Genomic DNA, 21,448 nt, shown 5'->3' on the forward strand with positions numbered 1-21,448 from the left:
ATGAGCACGTTTTCGTTTTTAGGGTAAAATGTGTTTTGCCTCAGAAGAAAACTAAAAATATCTGCGATCAGTTAATTGTAAGAACAGCTCTCTGCTACTCTTTTGTTTCAAAATAAAACATACTGTCATAGATGTTTCATTAAGTTAACGCCTCAACACCCTGAAGGCAAAGCAATAACCGCATTCCGTTTGTGTAAGATCTAGTGTAGAAATGCCTGGGTGGGGAAGAACACGAATATCAGCCTCTAGTTCTGCGAAGTGGAACGTTTCTCAGACTCATTCATCATGAGTAATCTACCAAAGTTAGCCCCTTCCCTTGCAAGGTCTTTGGGAGGGTTTCTTAATAAAAGTTTATTGTAAAAAAAACATCCCATTCAAACGCATTCCGTCTGTCATGCAATTATTGTACTAATTTACAATAAAAAATAGAACTACACGGTTATCCATTTACCCATTTGGAGTATTCCCCAAATGTATGAACAGCTCCCAGTTGGTACTGTAATGTGGGTGTGAGATCCACGCTTTCATTCAATAGCTTGTTTCCCTTCATCTCTTTGAGGACAAATCTAGAGGACAAAATGAGGTCACCCTTCAGTGTGTCAAGATTTATAACAGCCTTTCTCCACTGGGACTGAGTCCATCAACACAGTTATTCTTTTTTAAATTGTATGTGGGGAAAACCGCTTCATCATGTTTCTCAGAGGGGCTTCTGTGTTAATAGCGAGTCAAACTGGAGCAGGAGGAGGAGACGACAATGGCGTGACGGAACGACAACCTTGTGTCCTCTTGTCGGTGACTATTTACTGTTTCTATGGGCTTTAAATTCTGGTCTCTTTCATTTATTTAATTAGTAAGTGAACCGTGTACAATATTGAATCGTGTATTGAAGCAGAGTTCGCTTGCAGTTAATTCTAACGGGTCGTGTCTATGCAGGTCATGTCGAGAACATATGGTGCCGGAACAGTCACTGAACAAACTAGAAACACAAATCAAGACATATGGCATGAAAGGAACACTGCAGAGGATATCCGCACACAAACCACAAGCAGTAAAACGCAGCATCGGTGGTCACAGGGTTGAGAAGCCGTTAGTACAAATGTGGCTCAAATGTGGCTTTTTATGCCGCTGATAGTGTTGCGCCTCTTCCTGGCGTCTGGAAACCGAGATACAGTGTCATATTCTTTTAAATTACATTCCCAGTGCGATCCCAGTGCATTCAAAATACAGGCAGCTTTACAACAGTACTGTCTGTGAAGAGGAACACGACAATCCATGTGAGACAGTTGTCATAATGCAAAAAGATTAGTGTTAATAGACTGTTGGGGTAATAACATGTGTAGATGTCCTGAAAGTGTCCTTAGTAGAAAGGCACACAACTACTGTCAGCTAAATACACGTTAAGCATAAAAAGTAGAAGGCAGAATGGCTCCTTTCAAATTTTTAGATAATCATTATATTGTTCAGTTTTTATAGCGAACAATAAAGAAACGGATACAAGCAGCCTCAGAGATGGGGCAAGGCAAAATAAAAGAAATACTCCATTTCTCTCTGAAATGTTGTGAAGTAGAAGTATGGCATACAGTACTTGAGCTACACTACAGCACAACATAAAGGAGACGACTGGGATTAGCATGAATTATTGCTCAAATTTAAATTCCATTGCTTTAAAGGACAGCGGCACACTCTTCCTGTTGTGAGCTGCACAGCATTCCCTCAGATGCCGAATCCAGATCCCAGCCACCATTCACTGGAGGGAAATATAAACAGCAGCATACAAGGTCATAAGTTGTAGAGGACGTGATTCATAATGTTTGTATATTCCCCCTCAACTTCTGTCCTTTAAAGGCTGAATTGAAAACAAACAAACAAGGGAACTCTGAACTGACTGATAGTGAATTGAGTTGATTTTCTCTGGTTGACCTGAACAGTTTTTTCCTCCCCATTGACTCTGGATAGCTGGACATTCCCTTTGGTCTGGAGCTGGTGGAGAAATGCTGAGCGTAGCAGTGTGTTCTACTGCGAGGGCCAAACTGTGAAGGGAAACTTCTTAAACATCAATCATATGTGTGTTTTTTTTCATCAACTGCATTCATTCAATGTCTTTGTTAAGTTATAAAACATCTTTTTTTGGCAGTAATCTAGACATCGTGTGACTGAGAAAGGTTGACCCAAAGTAGAGGAGGACTTCATCGGTCCCAGCTGAGGGCCGGAAGTGTCATCAGGGGTCAGCAGCGTGCTAATGGTCTGTAGTCCTATAACGTTTTCGTATAACTGGTATTTTTGAAAGTACTGTAACTGAAAACCCTGGAAATGTTTCCAGTTAGGTCTCACTCATCCGTCCAAGTGGTTCAGCAATTAAATATCAACATTTACCAAAGTGTTGTATTTCCTGCAGCTAAACCTCATCAAAAGGTTTCTGATGGGCTTTTTGGGGAATGTGACATGACATCATACAAGAACCGCAGACCAAATAGAAAAAAGAAAAAAGATGTAATACTTTATTGTTTCCCGCGTCAAAGTGCTGTAGTTGCCGGATGAAAGTGAGCTTCTGCATAAACGAGAGCTATTCAAAGGCAGCGTGGATGAAGAGCCTCGCGTGAGAGCGCTAGGTGGGTGAAAACCTGCGATCGGATGAGGACCGTCAACGAAGAGCCGGTCCCACTCGGCTTTACCTAATGGGACTGAAGTGGATCTGATGATCCATTTTTGACTCTGGTTCCGTCTCATTGAGTCATTCAACATATGCGCTATCTGACATTGAAAACAGTGAAACTAGGGTCTATCCGAAGTTCCAAGGAGCAGAGCTTTCAAGTGCATCATTTTCAAATAAAATGTTTAAAACCTAAAATAAAATATAAAATATTATCCAAATACGATTCTTGTGGACAATAACAGCATATATATTATATTCTATAAAATCAATCAGGTCAATTAATAGTTTAAACTCTTATTCATTAAAAATAAGATATTTAATCCGCTGCATTTATGCAATTGTTTGACTTAGCTAGTCAAATTGCCAATATTTTATACTGTGCACATTCTTTCCTACTTGTATGTAGGGCTCTTTTCATTTTGAAAACTAATAATTTTACATATGTGGATAAATATTTTTATTATATACTCATGTATTGAAAACAATAACGACCCAAGCCACTAATAAAGCATATTTTACTCCATTTCATGAAGCTGCTCAAATGAGGTGTTGAAATAGGAGCAAATGCACATGTGAGATTTGGATCCACTCAAATAGTTGACTCCAGCTGTCCAGGCTCAAAGAGCGCGATAATACAGATAACAGAGACCTCTCACTCTGCTGTCACTTCAGTACGCGCCAAACGAGAAACTCCACACTGAATGAAGCACGATTCCGTTCAGACAAATCTGGAGCATTTTCATTTGTGAACAATCTTTCAAGCTAATTAACAAAAAGCATTTTCTTTTTTTAACTGAATATTTTGTGGTTTTTGTTTCGTTAGCTTCCTCTCCAAGAGAAGGATGAGAAGATCCGATACTAGTCAATGCTAGTTATATTTTTCCAATATTAAAGTTGTGGCTAAATGGCGTAGCTTAGCATAAACTATGGAAACGGGCCACCCATGAAACTCAAAACAATTTAGTGTAATTGAATACTTTAAGAGGGGGTTTGTGCGGTGGTATAATTCTTAAGAGTGACATCTCAATAGGCTACCAACATTACAGTAACTTGAGTCCTCACACGCCCTAGTGGTTAACATTCATTATTGCATCGTTAAACAATGACACCATTAATGAATGCCTTAATACTTTGGAGCTACACGGTTATCCAGAAACTACTAAAAATACGGATAACCGCTATGCCCAGAAGTTCAAAATAGAAATAGCTAAATTATAAAAAGTGCAAATAAACTAAACGATTGAGATTCTTGTATGCCGCAAATGTACACGTGGTGCAAAAAGCGTTTCGAGAGCTCAAAATATACCCTGTATATATATATATATATATATATATATATATATATATATATATATTCACCGTGAGGAAGGAGCCACCTATTTACCGGCCAGTGAATCATCTTCTCTACTCAGGATCTTGGACGCCTCCTCGCGCCTCTGGGAATGTGTGCGAGCCTTTGACCTGTAGTAGAAACTTAACGCCAGTCAGCACTTCTGATCCCGATATAAACCGTCCACCTCCTGTCTTTCACTCTCTTCTGTGCGGAGACGCAGTCTGCCCAGCCGTCCAACTACCCCTGCCTCCTCCATATCAAAACAAAATGAGCACCGCGGCCCAGCCCATATTCAGCAAAGGAGAGGACTGCAAGACCGACTGGCACGACGCGAGCGCCGGCTACAATGAGACCGACACGCACCTGGAGATCATGGGCAAACCCGTGATGGAGCGCTGGGAGACCCCGTACATGCATTCACTGTCGACAGTTGCGGCCTCCAAAGGTAAAAGTCGTAGTTGAAGGGCCCGTTGGTACGTGTCTCTGTCCCTTGTCGGACACCGTACTTTTCTAACGGGCGATGGGCTTGTGATGAGGGATTTCTGCCTAAAAAGTTGTGTTTTGCGAGGGACATTTAATTTAACATTAAATTGATGTTATAAATGCTATTACTTTTTGAACAGAAATGTGCAGTCAATATGATCCAATATTATTAAGACTGTTGGTATCAGGTGAATAATCTGTATAATGTATAATGCAGACAACCAGTATGCTTGTCCCAAAAAGCTGTGTCTGTTATGCATATTGCATAATAAACAATTCTCCCTAACATTTTATAGTTTAAAAAAGGTGAAGGGCTTTCAAAAACAAATTTTAATTTAAAAATAAAAAAAGAATCCAAACAGGGAAAAAATAAAATCAAAACACTACTTTATTCATGAAAGATTTTGGAGCCTTTTCATTAGGATTTTGTTAAATGATCCCACGTGGGAGAATGTGAGCAGCCCGGGGCTCAGTGCTGTGTGAGTACTACAGCAGCTGTTTCTCCACTCATGGGAAAAGGCCAACAGGTCTCCAGGGGGAAACTGCTCATCTGCTCTCAACTCAAAAAAATACACTGATCTCCACACCATAGCTGACTTATGGGTTTGCTGTAAGATCAAATGGTTTATTTCAAAATGTATGCATATGACAAAACCGACACGCAAACACCATTTGTGAAAATACATGGTAATTTGAGGCAGTTTTAATATTTTAATTTTTGGTTAAAAACAAATGTTTTCAACGTGAAACATTGTGTCTCTGTGGATATTTCTAAAATATTTTTTATTTAAATTTTGACTTAACCTTTATTAGTCCCATCAAGATTAAAGTCTATTTTCTGAAGAAACCTAGACAAAGACTGCTGCAGAAAGTTTTCTGAATCTAAATGTGAATATTACACTGAGTTGCTGTTTAATGGCTCAGTAAATCATCTCGAAGGGGGTCGAGCAACAACAAACTCATCGCTCATCTATTTATATTCTTCTCTGAAAGGAAATGAAACTCTTTGGCTTTTACGGTCCCACCGCATGCTACTCCCAACTGGCTTCCCCTCCACACCCAACAGAGTCAAAAAATTGTCTATGGTCTCGCTGATCCGTAGGAGAAAAATTGCTCACCAAAAGTGTGGCAATACACATCAGTGCACGGCAAGGACATGTGGAGTAAACGCCGCCTCTGAGCCCCCCGGAAAGCTTTCTCATTGCGTCGTTGTGTTCGGTCCGGCAGGAGGTCGCGTTCTGGAGATCGGCTTCGGCATGGCCATCGCCGCCACCAAGATCGAGTCCTACCCCATCGAGGAGCACTGGATCATCGAGTGCAACGACGGCGTCTTCGCCAGGCTGGAGAACTGGGCCAAGTCTCAGCCCCACAAGGTCAGCCGATCCAACTGCCTATTTGACTGGCGCGCTCTGTTGCTAGAAAGATGCGTTTGCTGCGCTGCAAAAGTGAGCAGGAGTGATGTTGGTCTCTCTGCTGCTGCAGGTGGTCCCGCTGAAGGGCCTTTGGGAGAACGTTGTTTCCACCCTGCCTGACAACCACTTTGATGGTAAGAGCTCAAACCAGATGTTCAGCTCGCGGTTTCTGCGTCGTGGCCAATCCTGAGTCGGTCTGCAGTTCACTGTGTTTCGATGAAAATTGGGGCAGATAATTTGTACAAATTAAAAATGTGTGAACAAAGCCTTTTTTTAAAACACCCACACAACACCGTCAAACTCTGACGAGCAGAGTATGAATCAACCCGTCACAATAAATAAAACATTACTGCACCCTGGTTGTGCCACTCGAAGCGATAAACAACACACACACACACACTTGGAAAGCTGAATGAGTCTGTTGTGGTGTGCACTCTGCTAACACGTGTGCTTCTTCTCTTAAGGTATCCTTTATGACACATACCCTCTGTCAGAGGACACATGGCACACTCACCAGTTTGACTTCATCAAGGTAAGTCTTAAGTAGCTAAAATCCTCACAAAGAACACCAGCAAGTCAAACAAAGCCCCGAAAAGGAGGATAATCTTTGAATTGTTTGCATGAAGACTCGTGACTCGTTAACCGGGCCAAAGGGCTTGTTGACTCTGTCCGTGTGTCTCTGCAGGGTCACGCAAACAGGCTGCTGAAGTCCGGCGGCGTCCTCACGTACTGCAACCTGACCTCCTGGGGAGAGCTGCTCAAGACCAAATATGACAACATTGAGAAGATGTTTGAGGTTGGTCACCTTCGTTATTGCCCGCAAAACAAGTTCAGCTTCATTTAACTCCTCTGAAGCGGTAATCTGTTTTCTCAGTAACCATCTATACTTTTTGTGCGCAAAAGTTTTGTGTATTTGAATTGAATTATGCTACCAAAGCCCTCTATGAGTCAAACTGACAAAGTACATGTTAACTGTATAAAATATGTACTTTATTCTAGTCATAAAGTATTTTTCTGCATTTGGCAAAAAAGAATGTTATGAAGATGTGGAAGTAGCTCCTACATTTCCTTTGTGCATTGCATCTTTGGAAAATAATTACTATCAACAGCAAACAGAACTATTTTAGTTGGTAAATACAGTATCTTGCAATTTATTGTAGCATAAGACCTGTTCAAGTTACTGAACAATAGCACTGATAATGAAAAGGCCTGTAATTACTTTTCTTTGCCTGAGCAGAGTGGTTGTCCTTTGGCCGGGAACGTGTATTCAAACCACAAATACACGTATTCAAACCAGACTTTTTAGACTTTAGCGTTTAATCCGATCGTCCATCGTGCACATCGCTGAGCGCAGGCCTCCATCATGACGATGACAACCTGTATCAAACGCTGTGATAATTTCAAGGTCAACGATAAACCGGATCAAACCGAAGTGGCTGATAAAGCCGGAGAGTCTCACAGTCACAAACTCTGTCTGTTAATGATTCCCAGGAGACCCAAGTGCCTCATCTGCTCCAAGCCGGCTTCAAGAAGGAGAAGATTAGCACGACCACCATGGACATTGCACCACCCACCGAATGCAAATACTATTCCTTCAATAAGATGATCACTCCGACCATCGTCAAGGACTAAAGTCCAAAAATGGTGCTACAACTGTTTTTTAGATTTTTTTTTTTTTTACAATGATGTGCCTTCTCACAAGTCTCTCCTCACCACCTCTGTTTATTTCACTGACTTCAATTCAATAAATAAAAGTCAATCCCAACTTGGATTACAGGGACTGGTATTTATTTTACAGTTATTGCATTCGTTTATTTTCCCATGTGGTTTCAGTTTCCTGCCAACTTCTTGACTGGAGGTCCAGTTTTATCTGTTTGCACCTTTGTGACGGTGCAGATGGTGCTTCATTAAATAACAGCAAATTAAAACCAGACAGAACCACCAAAAATGCATTTACACCCCACTGAGACTCCTCTCGTTGGGACCTTAAATCACCCAGTATCCTTCTCACTGCGCAAATCCCAATTTTAGACTAAAGACCAAATGAATCAGTGATGCTTGAATACATAGTGATCGTGAATCTTCTCTACTCTCAATGTTGAGCACAGCATACTCATGTTATTCGTGAGTAGGAAGAAAATGTACATGCATGTGATATACAACTTAATTGAAAGTACAACTGTTATCAGCAAATGTTCTAGAAGTAAAACGACTGCTTTCGGTGTTGATCACCAGCAAATACGCATAAGAGCACTTAAAAGCCATTTTAAATGTGATACTACTGTGGTAGATTAGTAGTGCAATGTGTGTTGAGTCCTTTGCAAACTTAGTGTGCTGGTTTTAATGAATAACAATAAACATGAACATTTTAAGAGAATTCATACTTCAAATTATCTTCTAAAAGTCAAAAAATGTATAATTTTATTCCGAACATGTTTTTAAAATAAGACTACCAGTGCGCATAACACATCGTTGTCTTGCACCTGTAGTAAGAGTTGCACAATGAACATACTTAAATAAAACAATTGGTTGGCTCCACTAATAGTCCACCACGATGGACTCAAGAGTGCAGAACACTGTATGCTTTAATTTATCTCTGCAGATAACAGCATGTTATCTGAACGCAGGGAATAAGCTAGCACCTGGTGAGGGCACATGAATCATGAGGTGCACGGATGATGCAACACCAGCCAGTTAGGTGGGAAACTACAGCAGCTGGCGGATCTCAGATCTGAATCATGAGCACGTGACGGTTATATTTAAAGAAGTTATGTCAACGGTCTCACAGAGAAATATGAGCAGGCAGAAACTGACCTTACAGCTAACGGGATAAGCTGAAAGCAAAACATTTTTCAAGAAAGAAATCTAAATATGTGGTTTCAATTTCTCAGATGAGAGGATTAGCATTTTTCCTTCCTCATATTTGGAACTAACATCTTGAGAACTTGTATGTATGGGTATCAGTTTTCTGAAGTACATATATATACACGTATATATATATACACACACACACACACACACACATATATACATACATACATATATATACACATATTTCAATGTCCAATTTTATTCACTTTAAAATATGAAGATTGAGCTCAAACATCCATCATCACTCTAAAGTCAGCTAATACTTGACTTTGGTTTTAATGTGTAAAGAATCCCAGAGAGCAGGTGTACGTGGAGATGCAGCTTTGAAACGTTAATCGATCTTTAACCAGTGTTGTAATCGTCAACGTGACAAGAGGTCGATGAGGACGTTTTACAAACTGCGTACGTTGTAGGAACTTTGCTCTGATAGCGGCTGATGGAGGCGAAACCACCACTCACACAGGGATGTACATTACTATAGTATTAGTTATAGTATGTGATTATAACTGCATTAGACTGAGGACTTCAACTGCCGCTCAACCCAGAGCACGCTACTTATAAATTAGGTTGCTTTAAACCGAAGTATAGCTTTAAAAAAATGGTTTCATCTTCAGCCACCTAAGGTAAGACGATGCAGGCCAGTGAAGGTCAGTCAGCAAAAACTGGAGCCACCTAGTGGTTTAAATTTGGCTTTATTGGTCATAGTGGAAATAATGTATTTTCATGTAAGCCCAGTTGTGTAGTTACTTGAGCTTTAATTTAAGCGGTGGGTCACACAATGCACACATAAACAGAAGTGAGTGCCTGCTGCTGTGCCTGGTAGAAAATAAGCAACAGTGCACTTGTGTAAATTACAATGACGGTTTTATTGAAGTTGGATCCTGCAGATTTACATAGAGGAGGAGCAGCGCTCCAAATGAAACCTAAAGTACAACATTTACATACCAGATACAAGCGCACACACGTCACACATTCATTTTCGATACCAGATCTTCAACTTCTTCTCACGTTTGATTTTCTTCTGCAGCTGTAAAGTCCCGTAGAGAAGAGCCTCTGCAGTGGGGGGACAACCTGAGACAAGCATAGCACCCTTGTTTATTGCCTTGATGGTACAGGGTTATCCAATCGGATTTATCTGGTAATTCACTAAATATATATGACAGGACTTAACTATGTCCAATATACATTATGAATACTGCTATATTTACATACGTACATACTAACAAGGAATAAGTACTGCCAGTACTACTAATATTACCAGGATTTATAAATAATACAAGTACAGCCGTGACCAATAATAGCAATAAAGTTACTAGTATCATTTTGTGCTTTAGCATTAGAACAAATCCAAGCTCCAAACTGTCCCATAAAGTTTTGGCAAAAAAGTGAAACACCCTAATTTTATGGACAATAGTTTCATTAGAGGAGTAGTTTACCTGGAACATAAATGTCCACCGGTACGATTCGATCACAACCTCTGACGACAGCGTAGGAGTAGTGGTAGTAGCCCCCTCCATTAGCACAGCTGGAAGAAAGGAGACAATCACGATTCCATCTTTATTTAAATCGGGAAGTCTCATTGAGGTTAAGATCTCTTTTCAAAGAAAGAGCTGAAAATAAGGAACAAACAAAAACACACAAATCAATTCAGTTTGAAAAGGATTTGTAGTGCAAAGTGAGCTCAATGCAGCGACTAATGCTGATAAAACGTGTTCTATCAGTGTGAGATGGCTTGTACATATCTGCGCTACTTTTGGTTTTATGCAACACAAAAAAAAACCTGACAAATATTTTAAATTATTTTTATTTTTTTCCCCCAAAAGGCTGAACTTTATAGTTATCTTGAAAAAACGTTCGGCGCCAAAAAGGTTGTGTTGGGTTTAGCACAAATAGGACTTTATCTGCATTGTTCTAGCAAGATGGTTTGACATTTTATTTGTGGTATCACTGATGGAGCAATCTGGTTTACTTTAAAATGAAAAAGCATAGATAGGAGTCACAAAATGTTATTTCAATAACATTTAAAAATTGCGGTGGGTCATGAACATCTTTCTCGTGGCAGAAAAACGAACTCTAAACCCATAAAACAAGAATTAGGCAATTTCAGGAGTAAACCAGATTACAGTAAAGCTAAACATTCAAAAACAGAGTATACGTTAAATATACAGAATAGATTACAGATGACCAGCAGGTGTTTTTCGCAGAGAAAGTGGGGGGAGCACTACTGGGAACTTACCTTCCCATGGAAATGACGTATCTTGGCTCGGGCATCTGGTCATACACCTGTCGGAAAGAAGCAGTTCAGTCACTCTTTTGTAAAGTATGACTAAGAGCTAATCCGTCACTTCAGCTGGAGGAAAGCTTCACGACAGTCTGACGTTCTAGTCACAGGCTGGTCATAATCCAGCCGGCATTAAAAGAGCTATACTGTTCCCAGCGCCGCCATCCTCCAGTTCCCAGACTGGAAATCAAACCGGAATCAGCCTTCGGGGTATTGTTTGACAACTAAGTTGAATGACATTTATATGAAAGACGCTGGTGTTCGTCTCACCTTCCGCAGAGCGGGAGCCATCTTATTGGTCAGCGTTCCAGCCACAATCATGACATCCGCTTGTCGAGGGCTCGCTCTGAACACCACACCGAAGCGGTCCATATCATAACGAGGCGCCGCCATGTGCATCATCTCCACGGCGCAGCAGGCCAGTCCGAAGGTCATAGGCCACAGGGAGCTCTGAGAGAGAGAGAGTAATAGAGCAGCAATAAGTCAACAAAACACTCACAGGACAGTCACGTGAATCCAGGTACTCATGGTCCTGACCCAAAGTCACATCTTCAAATTAGTGCATAACCAGCAAAAACATTTTATTCTCTCTGTGTTTGGCAGATTGGGAAAGCAGTTTTTTGTTTTAGGTATTTTCCAAGGGATACACTGCATGGAGTAAAAGCAATTGATCAGGTTCATGGGGGTCAAGTTCAAAGATATCCAGTAACAAAAGGCATCAGCGGCGACCATGTGAAATTTCAGACTAACACCAACCATACACTGCCGTGGAGTCACATGACATCCCGGGGACAGAGAAACACTGCAGACATTATGCATTCACTCCACGTATGTGGGTGTTAACAGAGCCGCCAGCGTCTCATCTACTCACCCTGCGTGCCCAGTTAACCAAGTCGTCCAGCTTAGTGATGGCATACTCCCCTTTGCTGCTGGCTACAGCTGACGGTTTGGCGGCTGCCACCGCCGTGCTCTTCTCCCTGACTGGAACCACGCTGCAACAAAAGGAGGCAGGGGATCTTTAGCGTGTGCAGAGGGTTTACCTAGGGTCTGTGCTCCATTCTGTTGTTTACACCAGAGTACATTGGGTAAACTCACCTCGTGGTGGAGTTCTCACTTTTTGCACCGTTGTGCAGACTTCTCTGATGGACAGCAAACACTGAAATAGACCTTTGAAATAAAAGTATTTAAAGCAAATTAACTTAATGGGTCAAGAAGGATACACAACTATCTTGATAATCGCATGCATTCAACGGTGAAGGAAATGATGGAAAGTCCCAAAAACGGGTTGACTACAGAGCAATATTAGAATACTGAGGTGAAACATGTTATATATATATATATATATATATATATTATGAAATAACTATTTTAGGTGGGTAAGTTGGAATTGAGTTAAATACAGCACAGACGGTATGTACTCATAAGTGTTACATGGGCCTTTGTATGGCTTGGTGAATAAATACACTTGCATATTCAACTCTGCAGACTGCAATAGTTTGACTTGCACAAAAGTACTAAATTTGTTTGTGTGGGTATGAAAGAGGTTTCCTTGTAACGTGATTGTTATCATAACAGCTGTTTGACCAGTGGGACTGAGAGAGAGTGTCTTACCTCGTTGAAAAGCAGCCAAACATGGACAAACGGGGCGCTGCAAAATAAAAGCATTTCACAAAATTAAGTCATTTTATATTAACAGTGATGTAAGGTTATGTTAAGCACTTAAGATGCATCAAAAGCTGCACGTTCCCGCGTGACATATAACTCGTTACCTTGAATTTGAGCAGAAAAAACAAGTGTTTATACACTGCAACCTCGCGTAGAGCAGAGTGCGCTGCCCGTAGTGTGACCTAAATATCTACATGTAACGTCACCCCTCTGCGTTGTATTGTACATTTAACTTAAATAGTGTATCAACTTCTGGTCGACACTGTCATGGGCTGCTTGAATCAAATGCAAATATCGTATCGTATTAAAAAAGCCCCCGAGCGATAATTCAACCCCAGGCGCGCCGTTTTGAGGACTGGTCATGTTAGGCAACCGTATCCGTTGCGGAGGACACACATGTAACGTTAGCTTGATGGTATGGTAGTCCACTAACCATGCAGATGAAACATGCTAAAAGACACATAACCCGGGGTTCGTTTCCAGAAGACACATGTCATTAAGAGTGAAAGCTAATGCTCGCGTTTGGGCCGTTACTGGGATTTAAGGTGGGAGTTCACGTAAGCGCTAACCATGTTAGCCGCCATGCTAACGCAGACAGAGCAAGGTCAGTGTGCGGATTCACTAAAACTTACAAATCCGATTACTTAGACAGTGAACGCACTCGTTAAACCACTCGTATTTCATTTATTTGAAATACGGCAGGTAACATGCGCTTTCAAAAACACTGTACTACCTTTTAAAAGGGTGTACGTATGATCAAAACATCACTCACCAACTAACGCCGCCATCTTTAGGGTCCTGGTTACGTCACACTGCTTCCTGGCCATGTACGAGCTCGAGCTGATGAGGGCGCTGCTGTGACGTCATCACCCAGTTTACCTAAACCACAGAACGTCAAGCTGCAGCTCAGAATATGGATTTTTAGAATATGGGGTTTTGTGTCGCGTTTGAACGCCACTGATAATATTTGAGCTATTTTATCCTTAATATGTTTTGCTGATTCAGTCGATAAAAAAAAAAAATATATATATATATATATATATTCAAAAATGTGAGGAGGTCATGGCTAACTAGTCAAATTTAAGGATATTGACTCAAAATAATGAAACTTCAGAGTCGGCCTCAAAAGACACTTGGTGTATTATAGGCCTACTTGCTAAAACTACCAAGAAGCCACACTGAAGAAGGGCTCTCACTGTCCTCGGCGAGAGCTGCGGCCATAAATTGGACAACACTGACATACAGGGACATCTGTTTTCAATGTGATAGCCAAATATACGTAAATAGAGGATCTGGATACTGGTAATGACACAGTCTTTGTTACAACTGTTTAGCTCCCTCCAGTGGGGCAAGTGGGTGTAATGCAAAATACTTTTTAAATGCATTCTTTTTATATACGTATTTCAAAACCTTTCTTTGACATTTACATTGAAATGTATTTAAACTAAAGAAAACTAAATGGAGCAGTGTACACTACTAGGCCACACTCTCCACAGGAAATAATTGTATATGGACTTCCAGCCCAATCTACACATGTAGTGTTTGAGGGAATTGGTTTCATACTTCCACTTTACCGCTCTACTGCTTTAGCTGCATCCGTGATATTTGTTATCGTAACAAACACGTTTCTGTAATTTAATAAATCAGTATCAGAAACTATCTGAGCAGGATTCGCTGTATACAGTTGGCACCTGAGCGCGAGCTGGACAGCGGGTGACTGCAGCAGGCTGTGGTTTTACCGGGAAGCTTCCATTGGAGCTGATAAATGTAAAGAAAAGTAAAACCGACTTTCACTGAATTTAAAAGAACATATCCTATATCCCACAAGGCCGAAGTAAAACAGCATAACGGAGGCAGAGCAGCGTGGCCCTGCAGGTAATGTGCTATCAAACTTAACACTGGAAAAATTGATGATCATATTGATGATATTTATATAAAGAATATTCACTTATTTTACATTTATTTAGTTTAATTTAAGTGCTGCAGGCCATAGTATGTGTTTTTGTAACTGTAACAAGTTGCACATTTATGCAGTTTGCCTCGTGTTAAATGTTTAAATAAAAACAAACAGGATTTATGCTCAGATTCTGTAAAGAGAAATACCAATAGTGAAAGGCAGAAAAAAAATTGTAATAGGGGAAACTTTTTCTCATCAAAAAACAAAATAATTGACAGTTTGGAAACTTAACTGGGTCGGTTGGAATTGAGTTAAATACAGTAAAGCAGGTATGTACTTAGTGTTACATGACCCTCGTGGTGAATGAAAACACTGGATATTCCACTCTGCATTTGCTGCGGACTGAGGTTTTATTGCAGTAGCTGGATTTGTGTGGTATGAAAGACCCTCTTGTTGTTACCGGCAAAGTAGCATTTCATTTTGAGTGACAGGTTTGGTCGCATTAAAGGTAGCTTTGCCCACAGGTATAAGCTCACACTTTAAACATAATTACTTAGTCTGACCTGCAGGCAGAACAATACAAAAATGGTAGAATCTGGTGCGTTGGGTAAAAAAAAAATCCCACATGAAAGAAAGACACGACTTTTTAGAGACATCTTTTGCCTTCATCTGCCACTGAAGCATTTCTGGCTGACAAAAGTTGAAGGATGTGTCTTTAATTAAAGTCATTTCAAAAGCTCAATCGCCTGAGATTAGAAGGTTAAAATAAGTAAATGCAGCCATCTTCAGAATTCTGTTTTTGTTTTGGCCTCATTTTCGCCACAAACCGCGTGAGCGGCATGAGCAGAAGCAGCAGAGAGGACACCAGCAGGGTGGAGATCCAGAGCAACCAGAGAACATTGAAAGCATGTTATCACATAATGACAGTCCCACAGACTAAAAACAGATTCTGCAGTTTTTCCAATAATAGCTGCTCAGTCAAAGCGGTCAAAGCCAGCGAAGGAACCGAAAACTAACTGGAAAAGATGTTTTTAAAAAGGGCTTTTATTCTTTCTTCATCATATACAAACCTACCGGCCATGTTAAGATCACAACAATGTCTGGAAACTGCAGTTTCACGACTTGTGTCTTTTCAGGTCAAACCAAATTAGCCATAAATATAGCCAAGCTTTTAAGTACTTAGGGTTCAAAACATTAAATATAGGCACTGAAATAGCTTAACGGAGAAATGTTACAACATTGTTCAAAGGCCTCCTCTGCCACTAGCAGGCAAAGAGCTTTTTCATTTTTGATAATAATCATGTATCCACATAACAAAAAAGAAGTCCTGTATAGGAGGAGCAAAAGTACAAGTTAAGCTGTCACAGACTTGGAGGTTATAGTCGCAGCGTGTGTTGCTCTGCTGAACTGCAAACCACAGGAATGGCCTATTTTGGGAAAAGATCTCCTCCTCCGAAAGAAGAAAGCGCAGCTCGCCTCCTCACTGAGCGACCAGGATGTCTGTGGGTAGGATGTCTGGTTTGCCACTCGGCCCCTCCTGTGATGTCTCCCCTAACCAGGAAGAGGGGGTGACCTGATTATAGAGGACGTCCTGAGAGACAAAAATGGGCTCTTTGAGATTCAGGGTGTACATGAGGAACAGATTGAGAGCCACCATGGCGAGTAGCGGGAAGAAGGTCAGGCCGGAGCCGAAGCCTCGCCAGGGGCTGCACACGCTCAGGCTGATCCAGTAAACAAGCCTGCAGAGGGTTGAACATAAAACAGGAATTCAGATCAACACTCAAAACCATCCTGACAGTGTTTTATGAAGCAAGATTAAAGAAGGGAAAAGAGGTATTCAGAAAACCTTTTTAAAAAGTGAAAACACGTCAATGGTAAATTACTACATTTTAAGTTGTCCCATGACCTATTGGAGGGAACTGATATGATATGATAGTTGGTTGTTTTTGTTTTTTATCTCTGGTTAATAAACAGTGACATTCTGCCTCTTTAGAGACTCCCTGAGTCTCACCTTCCAAAGATGAACATGGCAACCAGTATCGGCACCAACTTCAGCTGGTCTTCAGGCAGTAAAGCGGCCATGACGACGAGGTTGAGGACGTAGAGCAGTAACTGTTCCAGGGAGGCCGTGACAAACAGTTGCTGCACCGCCCGTCTCCGTGGAAACGACTCCCGCAAACCGAAGGAGGCTGTGCAGAACTGGCACGCTGCTCCCATGAGCATTGCTGCGGAGGGATAGAAGAAGAAGGGGTGATGAGTCATTGCAGGGCTTGAATCGCGGCCTTTTCTCCGCAAACAAACGCCTAGTTGCACTTTATGTTGTCTGACAGAGCACTCGTTATAATCATCTCCATTTGAATACAGCAACTGCCGAGCCTACAGAGGAGCCCGCATGCAAATCCTCCTCACTCTCCTCCATTTGACAAGTGGATGGGAGGATCTAGACAGGCTTTTTGCCTTGGGTGCCACCTGCCAGCTGGTTTCTGGACGTCCCAGGATGGAAATGGATTCAAATATTCTGAACAATTAGGCCAAAGCCTGGGAGATGAGAGCCAAACCCTTATTGTAGTTTCCATTTCAAGCTCTGTGCAGGAGAAGGAAATTATGCTCCTCTCCAGAGGCGAGACGTCTGCTGCGCACTTGAAATTAAAGGTGACAGGGGACATTGAAACATTCCGCGACTAGGCAGGCCAGACAAACCAAATCCCCTCTTAACCATTATCTCGTCTTTCGTGAGGCTCCCACGGTTGTTTTTTTTCTTTTTATACGTCAGGTTTGTGATGCATACCGAGCAGGATGGGGACGGCTGCCACCACGCAGCAGCACAGAGTGAAAACCATGCGGCTGGCTGTGTCGGGGCAGTCCGGGGGTCTGATGGGGACGTAGAAATAGAGTGCATAGAGGATGCCGGCTGCACACAGGAGAGACGCCAGGACCGAGAAGAAAGCTTGGACCCGGCCGCTCGGACAGCACTTGCATCGGCAGCAGCAGCATCGTCCCAGATCGGAGGCCTCATCTGTGGCCTCGCAAGTGTCTCCCCGCCCCTCCGCGCTCCACACGGTCAGCTCCACACTCTCCGGCGGCGGACCTATCAGAGGTCGGCCCTCGTCCGCTGTGCAGTCCAGATTGGTGGAACCCGGACTCCAACTCAGCGGATCTGTGCCGTTGGGAAGGTCTCCCTGGGAGGCCGGGGCTGGAGGGCTGACGCAGTCTTCAGCGGCGGCGGCCAGATTGTGCGCTGCGACGGTGGGACTGGGAGGAGTTGGACTCAGCTCCCCCTCCTCCGCCTGAGCTGCGCGTGGCTCTTGTTGGAGGTCGTCGCTGGGCTGATGGTGGCACGGAGCGGAGCCTGTTCAAAGAGGGGCACATTCTGAGACATCCAACGCAGACTCAAACCAATCAATCATTCACTTCCTGCATGTCAGGGTCTCGTATAACGTTTTGGAGAGGTGGACGAATGGCTGGTTTAACCTGTTGACCATAGGAGGTGAAATGCTGTTGGGCCCCCTGCTGATTTCCCTCCACCACCCACTGCCACAGTTCGCTGTCACCTGCTTTACGTTCCCACTGCTATGTTGTACACAGACACACCAACCAGTACTCCAATGCAAGAATATCAATAGATATAAAATGTGGACCAGCCTGTTTGGGCTCTGGCCAGTTAACAATTGGGTTCTTGTTCAACGGTAATTCACTTATTACAAATTAAAGTCAAAAGTCAATAAGATGTTTCTTTTTACCACCACATAGTACTTTCTTATGTCTGCACCAGTATTATAAACGACTTTTATTATTATACCAAAACTTGTATGCAAGGCATGAATGTTGTGCTCCTGCAGGTGGGTCTACACAAAAAACCCTCCATGCTTATTAACTGCTGTTCCGCCGTAATCAGCCCGGACTTAGTCTCATCTCTTTTTGGATTCGGTCTGGACGCAAAACTCAACTCGAGCCTTTTTTAATTTGATCCAGTCTCCCCTCAAATCCTGCACATCCCTCAGACAGACAGTAAAGAACATCGGTAATAACTCACTTCTTGGCTGATTAGGCGCTGGTGGCGGTTCAAGAGAGCGCTGGGAGCCGCTGACAGAGTGGGAGGACGAGTGCAGCTCCTCCACCGAGGACTCGGGGCTGTCTGATACGGGCGCCAAGGAGATCTGAGTGTCCAGGTCCAGGAAAGGGGAGAAGGAGAGCCTGGTCGGGTCGATGTCCTGTAGCTGGTTGATGATGTCGCTGATGGACTCCTTCATGCTGTCGAGCTCCTTCACGTTCTGCTGGTTGGTGGCCTGAAGCCCTGAGGTGCTCATAGTGGCCTGAGAGGAGCAGGAAGAGGTCGGCACAAAGAAACCGATCACAAACCAGTTAGAAACACCAAACTAAAACACCCCCTCCTTTCTCATTCAAGTGGGTGGAGCATCTTTATCTTTTATCAAATGGAGTTATTATTGACTTTTTTCAAGTGTCTCGTGGCAACGAAAGACGACACATCACCCGTTTAAAACATTCTCTTCTTTACTTTTCAAGCCCCTTAATAATTCTGTTTTCAAAATATTCAGTTTACCACTTTTAACAAAGGCAGCATTTACCCTCCAAAAGAACCTAACTGGGACTTTATGTGGAGTGATATGAAAACTGGCCATGTGAGGAAAGGGGCTTTTCTGAGGGGAATAAAGGAAATCAGTGTTGATGCGTCTGTGGTTGTACAATCATCAGCGCTGACAGGATGTCAGAGTTTATCTTGCTCTGTAAGGTAACACAGCCTGCAGGTTGCACTTTTTCATCATTTAAGATTTTATCTTCACGGAGCATTTTCATACAAAAATATACATTGAAGAATTACATGATTAATTAACAGCTCCAAAAAAGAACGACACACGGTCAAAAATACCTATTTCTACCCCCGTATCAAAAATGTCATCATGTCGACAGAATATATTTTATTATTATATAAGTGATTCCTACAGTAAGATGTAAGTATTAGTTTGTAAAATACTTAAATTCGGCTAACTTATAAATACGTTGCTTCATATTTTGCAAGAAAGTAAAGACACATTTGAGCTAATTATAATTGAAGTTTTGATAGTCAGCTTTTTATGTTCAAACTCTCCACTAGAATTTGATTCCAGAACTTCCTGACCTCAGTGTTTCTAATGTACACACATGCAGCTATGTGACGTAGCAGCATTTTAGCACAACAGTTCCCAACCGTTATAGCTTGTGACCCCGTAGCTCAGGTTTTGACCTTGTGGGTTCATGTGGGATTTTAAGGCCTAGAAAGTATTTGACTTACTTGTTTTATTTCTAGAAGCTGACTGATTAATTTCTAATTTATTTAGGATGCCTGTTTAATTAAGAAAGTTAAAGTATTGAAGTATTTCACTACATATCCAATCGCCTTAAATGCATCGTGGAACCCTTTAGGTGTGTGTGTATGGGGGGGATCCGAAATAATAAACGTATTGACATCCTGTATGATCTTTTTTTTGCCCATAAAACCATTCGAGAGCAACTTGAATGCAGAACTTTAACTTGCTATGAAGTATATATAAAGAATATAAGGAATGCTTTTCCTAAAGCAATTGGTCTAAATACTTTTTCGCTACAATATAAAAACTTCAGAGGCATCTGATAAATAACACCGTGGTGCCATTTGGTCTGCCTCCATTAGAACTGCAGGGTGAATTTCCGAGATTTTCATTGACATCTGCAGACTGAGTTTAGAGCATTTTCATCTGACTGTGTTTTTTGGCGCACTTCCAAATGTGGTGCAGAATCGGCACGCAAATCTGCGGCGGCGATGGTTTCTCTCAAACAAAAGGGCCACTTTACCATGTGCAGCGCGCAAATGACGATGATCGATCGGGTCACGATAAATCCAAGTGGACCTCATCGTGGATGCGGAGCCGCGCGCGTAAGGCGGCATCGTGCTTGCCCGCTGGAAAATGACGGTTCTCCCGATGCTCAGCAACGATCTCTTCAATTCTCTACAATTTCTCCTGCACTAAATTGCAGCAAAGCGCGCTCCGCTGCAGCGGCTGCAGGAAATACCCAAGTTGGTGATAAATAGATCCAAGGCGCCCGCGTGAATGTGCGCGTAAAAGGACACGCACACGTCTCTCTCAAATAGCAGCGCTGAAACCTTATATTATGAGGCCATTCAGATCAAAACCTTTAAGCGAGAGGATTTCAGAACCACGCGTGAATTCATTTGACTCAACGAAACGCTTGGCTTCAGTAGGAGCATGCCGCGTACAGATGGACTTACTTTGGTCGGAGGTTACAGAGTATTTGGTGAGTTTACTCTTCTCGCTGTAAAAAAAAAAAACAACCTCTTAAGTCCTTCTCGTCCCTTCTTCCCTCCCCCTCCGTTTGCTTTTTGTCTTCCAGGATCCTGAACTTCTGAATCAAATTTCAGGACGGACAAAATACTAGGATTTCCCTCCGCCCACAAAAGGGGTTTTGTTTTTTTTTCTTTCCTGGGTACCATGTCCAACACCATATGGAGCAAATAAAGGCCGAGGAGGAAGAGGAGGAGGCACTTAAGTCTCAGTTTACCTCCAAATTCAACATTAACAATCGCATTCATCACTAACACGAGTTTGACTAAACACCAGCGTAAACATTTAGGTTCAAACTAAACCTCAGTACTGCTGTAATGTTCACACAGGTTGGTGGTTTCTTCTACTCAGTGATTACTTTACTGCGCTGAGCAAGTTTGGGATTTATTACTATTATATCATTAGAATCAACAAGTTCATTGGGCATTCGGTCCCCTTGGCTTATTTGCTGAAATACATTTGCACTATTTATTAATGGATAGTTGTGTACACTATAGTATAAGCAGATCTTATTT

The 21,448-nt window shown here is 42.1% G+C and overlaps 3 protein-coding genes and 1 long non-coding RNA gene across 5 annotated transcripts; 1 reads left to right on the forward strand and 3 right to left on the reverse strand.

The window, feature by feature from the left end:
• Positions 1-823: 823 nt before the first annotated feature.
• LOC120824496 (uncharacterized) lies at positions 824-4,365 on the reverse strand. Its single transcript, XR_005712962.2, has 3 exons — positions 4,013-4,365; positions 1,921-2,030; positions 824-1,747 (listed from the first exon to the last, which is right to left on the reverse strand). It is a non-coding gene; the product is annotated as an uncharacterized LOC120824496 (long non-coding RNA).
• On the forward strand, positions 1,742-7,652 carry gamt (guanidinoacetate N-methyltransferase). The gene is made up of 6 exons (XM_040185390.2): positions 1,742-4,431; positions 5,697-5,842; positions 5,952-6,015; positions 6,346-6,413; positions 6,567-6,677; positions 7,373-7,652. The coding sequence occupies exons 1-6, from the start codon at positions 4,254-4,256 to the stop codon at positions 7,511-7,513; spliced, it is 708 nt and encodes a 235-aa protein (XP_040041324.1). The 5' UTR covers positions 1,742-4,253; the 3' UTR covers positions 7,514-7,652.
• Positions 7,653-9,599: 1,947 nt separating this feature from the next.
• ndufs7 (NADH:ubiquinone oxidoreductase core subunit S7) lies at positions 9,600-13,579 on the reverse strand. Its single transcript, XM_040185391.2, has 8 exons — positions 13,471-13,579; positions 12,645-12,681; positions 12,129-12,200; positions 11,905-12,025; positions 11,304-11,483; positions 10,989-11,035; positions 10,189-10,277; positions 9,600-9,823 (listed from the first exon to the last, which is right to left on the reverse strand). The coding sequence occupies exons 1-8, from the start codon at positions 13,523-13,525 to the stop codon at positions 9,726-9,728; spliced, it is 699 nt and encodes a 232-aa protein (XP_040041325.2). The 5' UTR covers positions 13,526-13,579; the 3' UTR covers positions 9,600-9,725.
• A 2,044-nt stretch (positions 13,580-15,623) lies between these two features.
• LOC120824498 (uncharacterized) lies at positions 15,624-21,009 on the reverse strand. 2 transcript variants are annotated; one of them, XM_040185395.2, is made up of 5 exons: positions 20,861-21,009; positions 18,629-18,908; positions 17,384-17,944; positions 16,607-16,820; positions 15,624-16,334 (listed from the first exon to the last, which is right to left on the reverse strand). In XM_040185395.2, exons 2-5 carry the CDS (start codon positions 18,900-18,902, stop codon positions 16,076-16,078), a joined length of 1,308 nt encoding a protein of 435 aa, XP_040041329.2. In that variant the 5' UTR covers positions 18,903-18,908; positions 20,861-21,009; the 3' UTR covers positions 15,624-16,075. The 2 variants fall into 2 exon arrangements, with proteins under 2 accessions (XP_040041329.2, XP_040041330.2); XM_040185396.2 differs by lacking the exon at positions 20,861-21,009 and having other exon boundaries at positions 18,629-18,909.
• Between the last annotated feature and the right edge of the window lie 439 nt (positions 21,010-21,448).

The sequence above is a fragment of the Gasterosteus aculeatus genome, chromosome 8, assembly GCF_964276395.1.
Source record: "Gasterosteus aculeatus chromosome 8, fGasAcu3.hap1.1, whole genome shotgun sequence".
Classification (NCBI taxonomy): Eukaryota; Metazoa; Chordata; class Actinopteri; order Perciformes; family Gasterosteidae; genus Gasterosteus; species Gasterosteus aculeatus.

Coding starts and splice junctions, on each gene's coding strand:
- gamt (XM_040185390.2), top strand. CDS start 4,254: ATGAGCACCGCGGCCCAGCCCATATTCAGCAAAGGAGAGGACTGCAAG. Junction 5,843..5,951: donor CCAAGTCTCAGCCCCACAAG/GTCAGCCGATCC, acceptor CTGCTGCTGCAG/GTGGTCCCGCTGAAGGGCCT. Junction 6,016..6,345: donor GCCTGACAACCACTTTGATG/GTAAGAGCTCAA, acceptor TCTTCTCTTAAG/GTATCCTTTATGACACATAC.
- ndufs7 (XM_040185391.2), bottom strand. CDS start 13,525: ATGGCCAGGAAGCAGTGTGACGTAACCAGGACCCTAAAGATGGCGGCG. Junction 12,682..13,470: donor AAAGATGGCGGCGTTAGTTG/GTGAGTGATGTT, acceptor TTTATTTTGCAG/CGCCCCGTTTGTCCATGTTT. Junction 11,036..11,303: donor TGGCTCCCGCTCTGCGGAAG/GTGAGACGAACA, acceptor TCTTTCCGACAG/GTGTATGACCAGATGCCCGA.
- LOC120824498 (XM_040185395.2), bottom strand. CDS start 18,902: ATGAGCACCTCAGGGCTTCAGGCCACCAACCAGCAGAACGTGAAGGAG. Junction 17,945..18,628: donor AGCGCCTAATCAGCCAAGAA/GTGAGTTATTAC, acceptor CTCTTTGAACAG/GCTCCGCTCCGTGCCACCAT. Junction 16,335..16,606: donor GCCATGTTCATCTTTGGAAG/GTGAGACTCAGG, acceptor AACCCTCTGCAG/GCTTGTTTACTGGATCAGCC.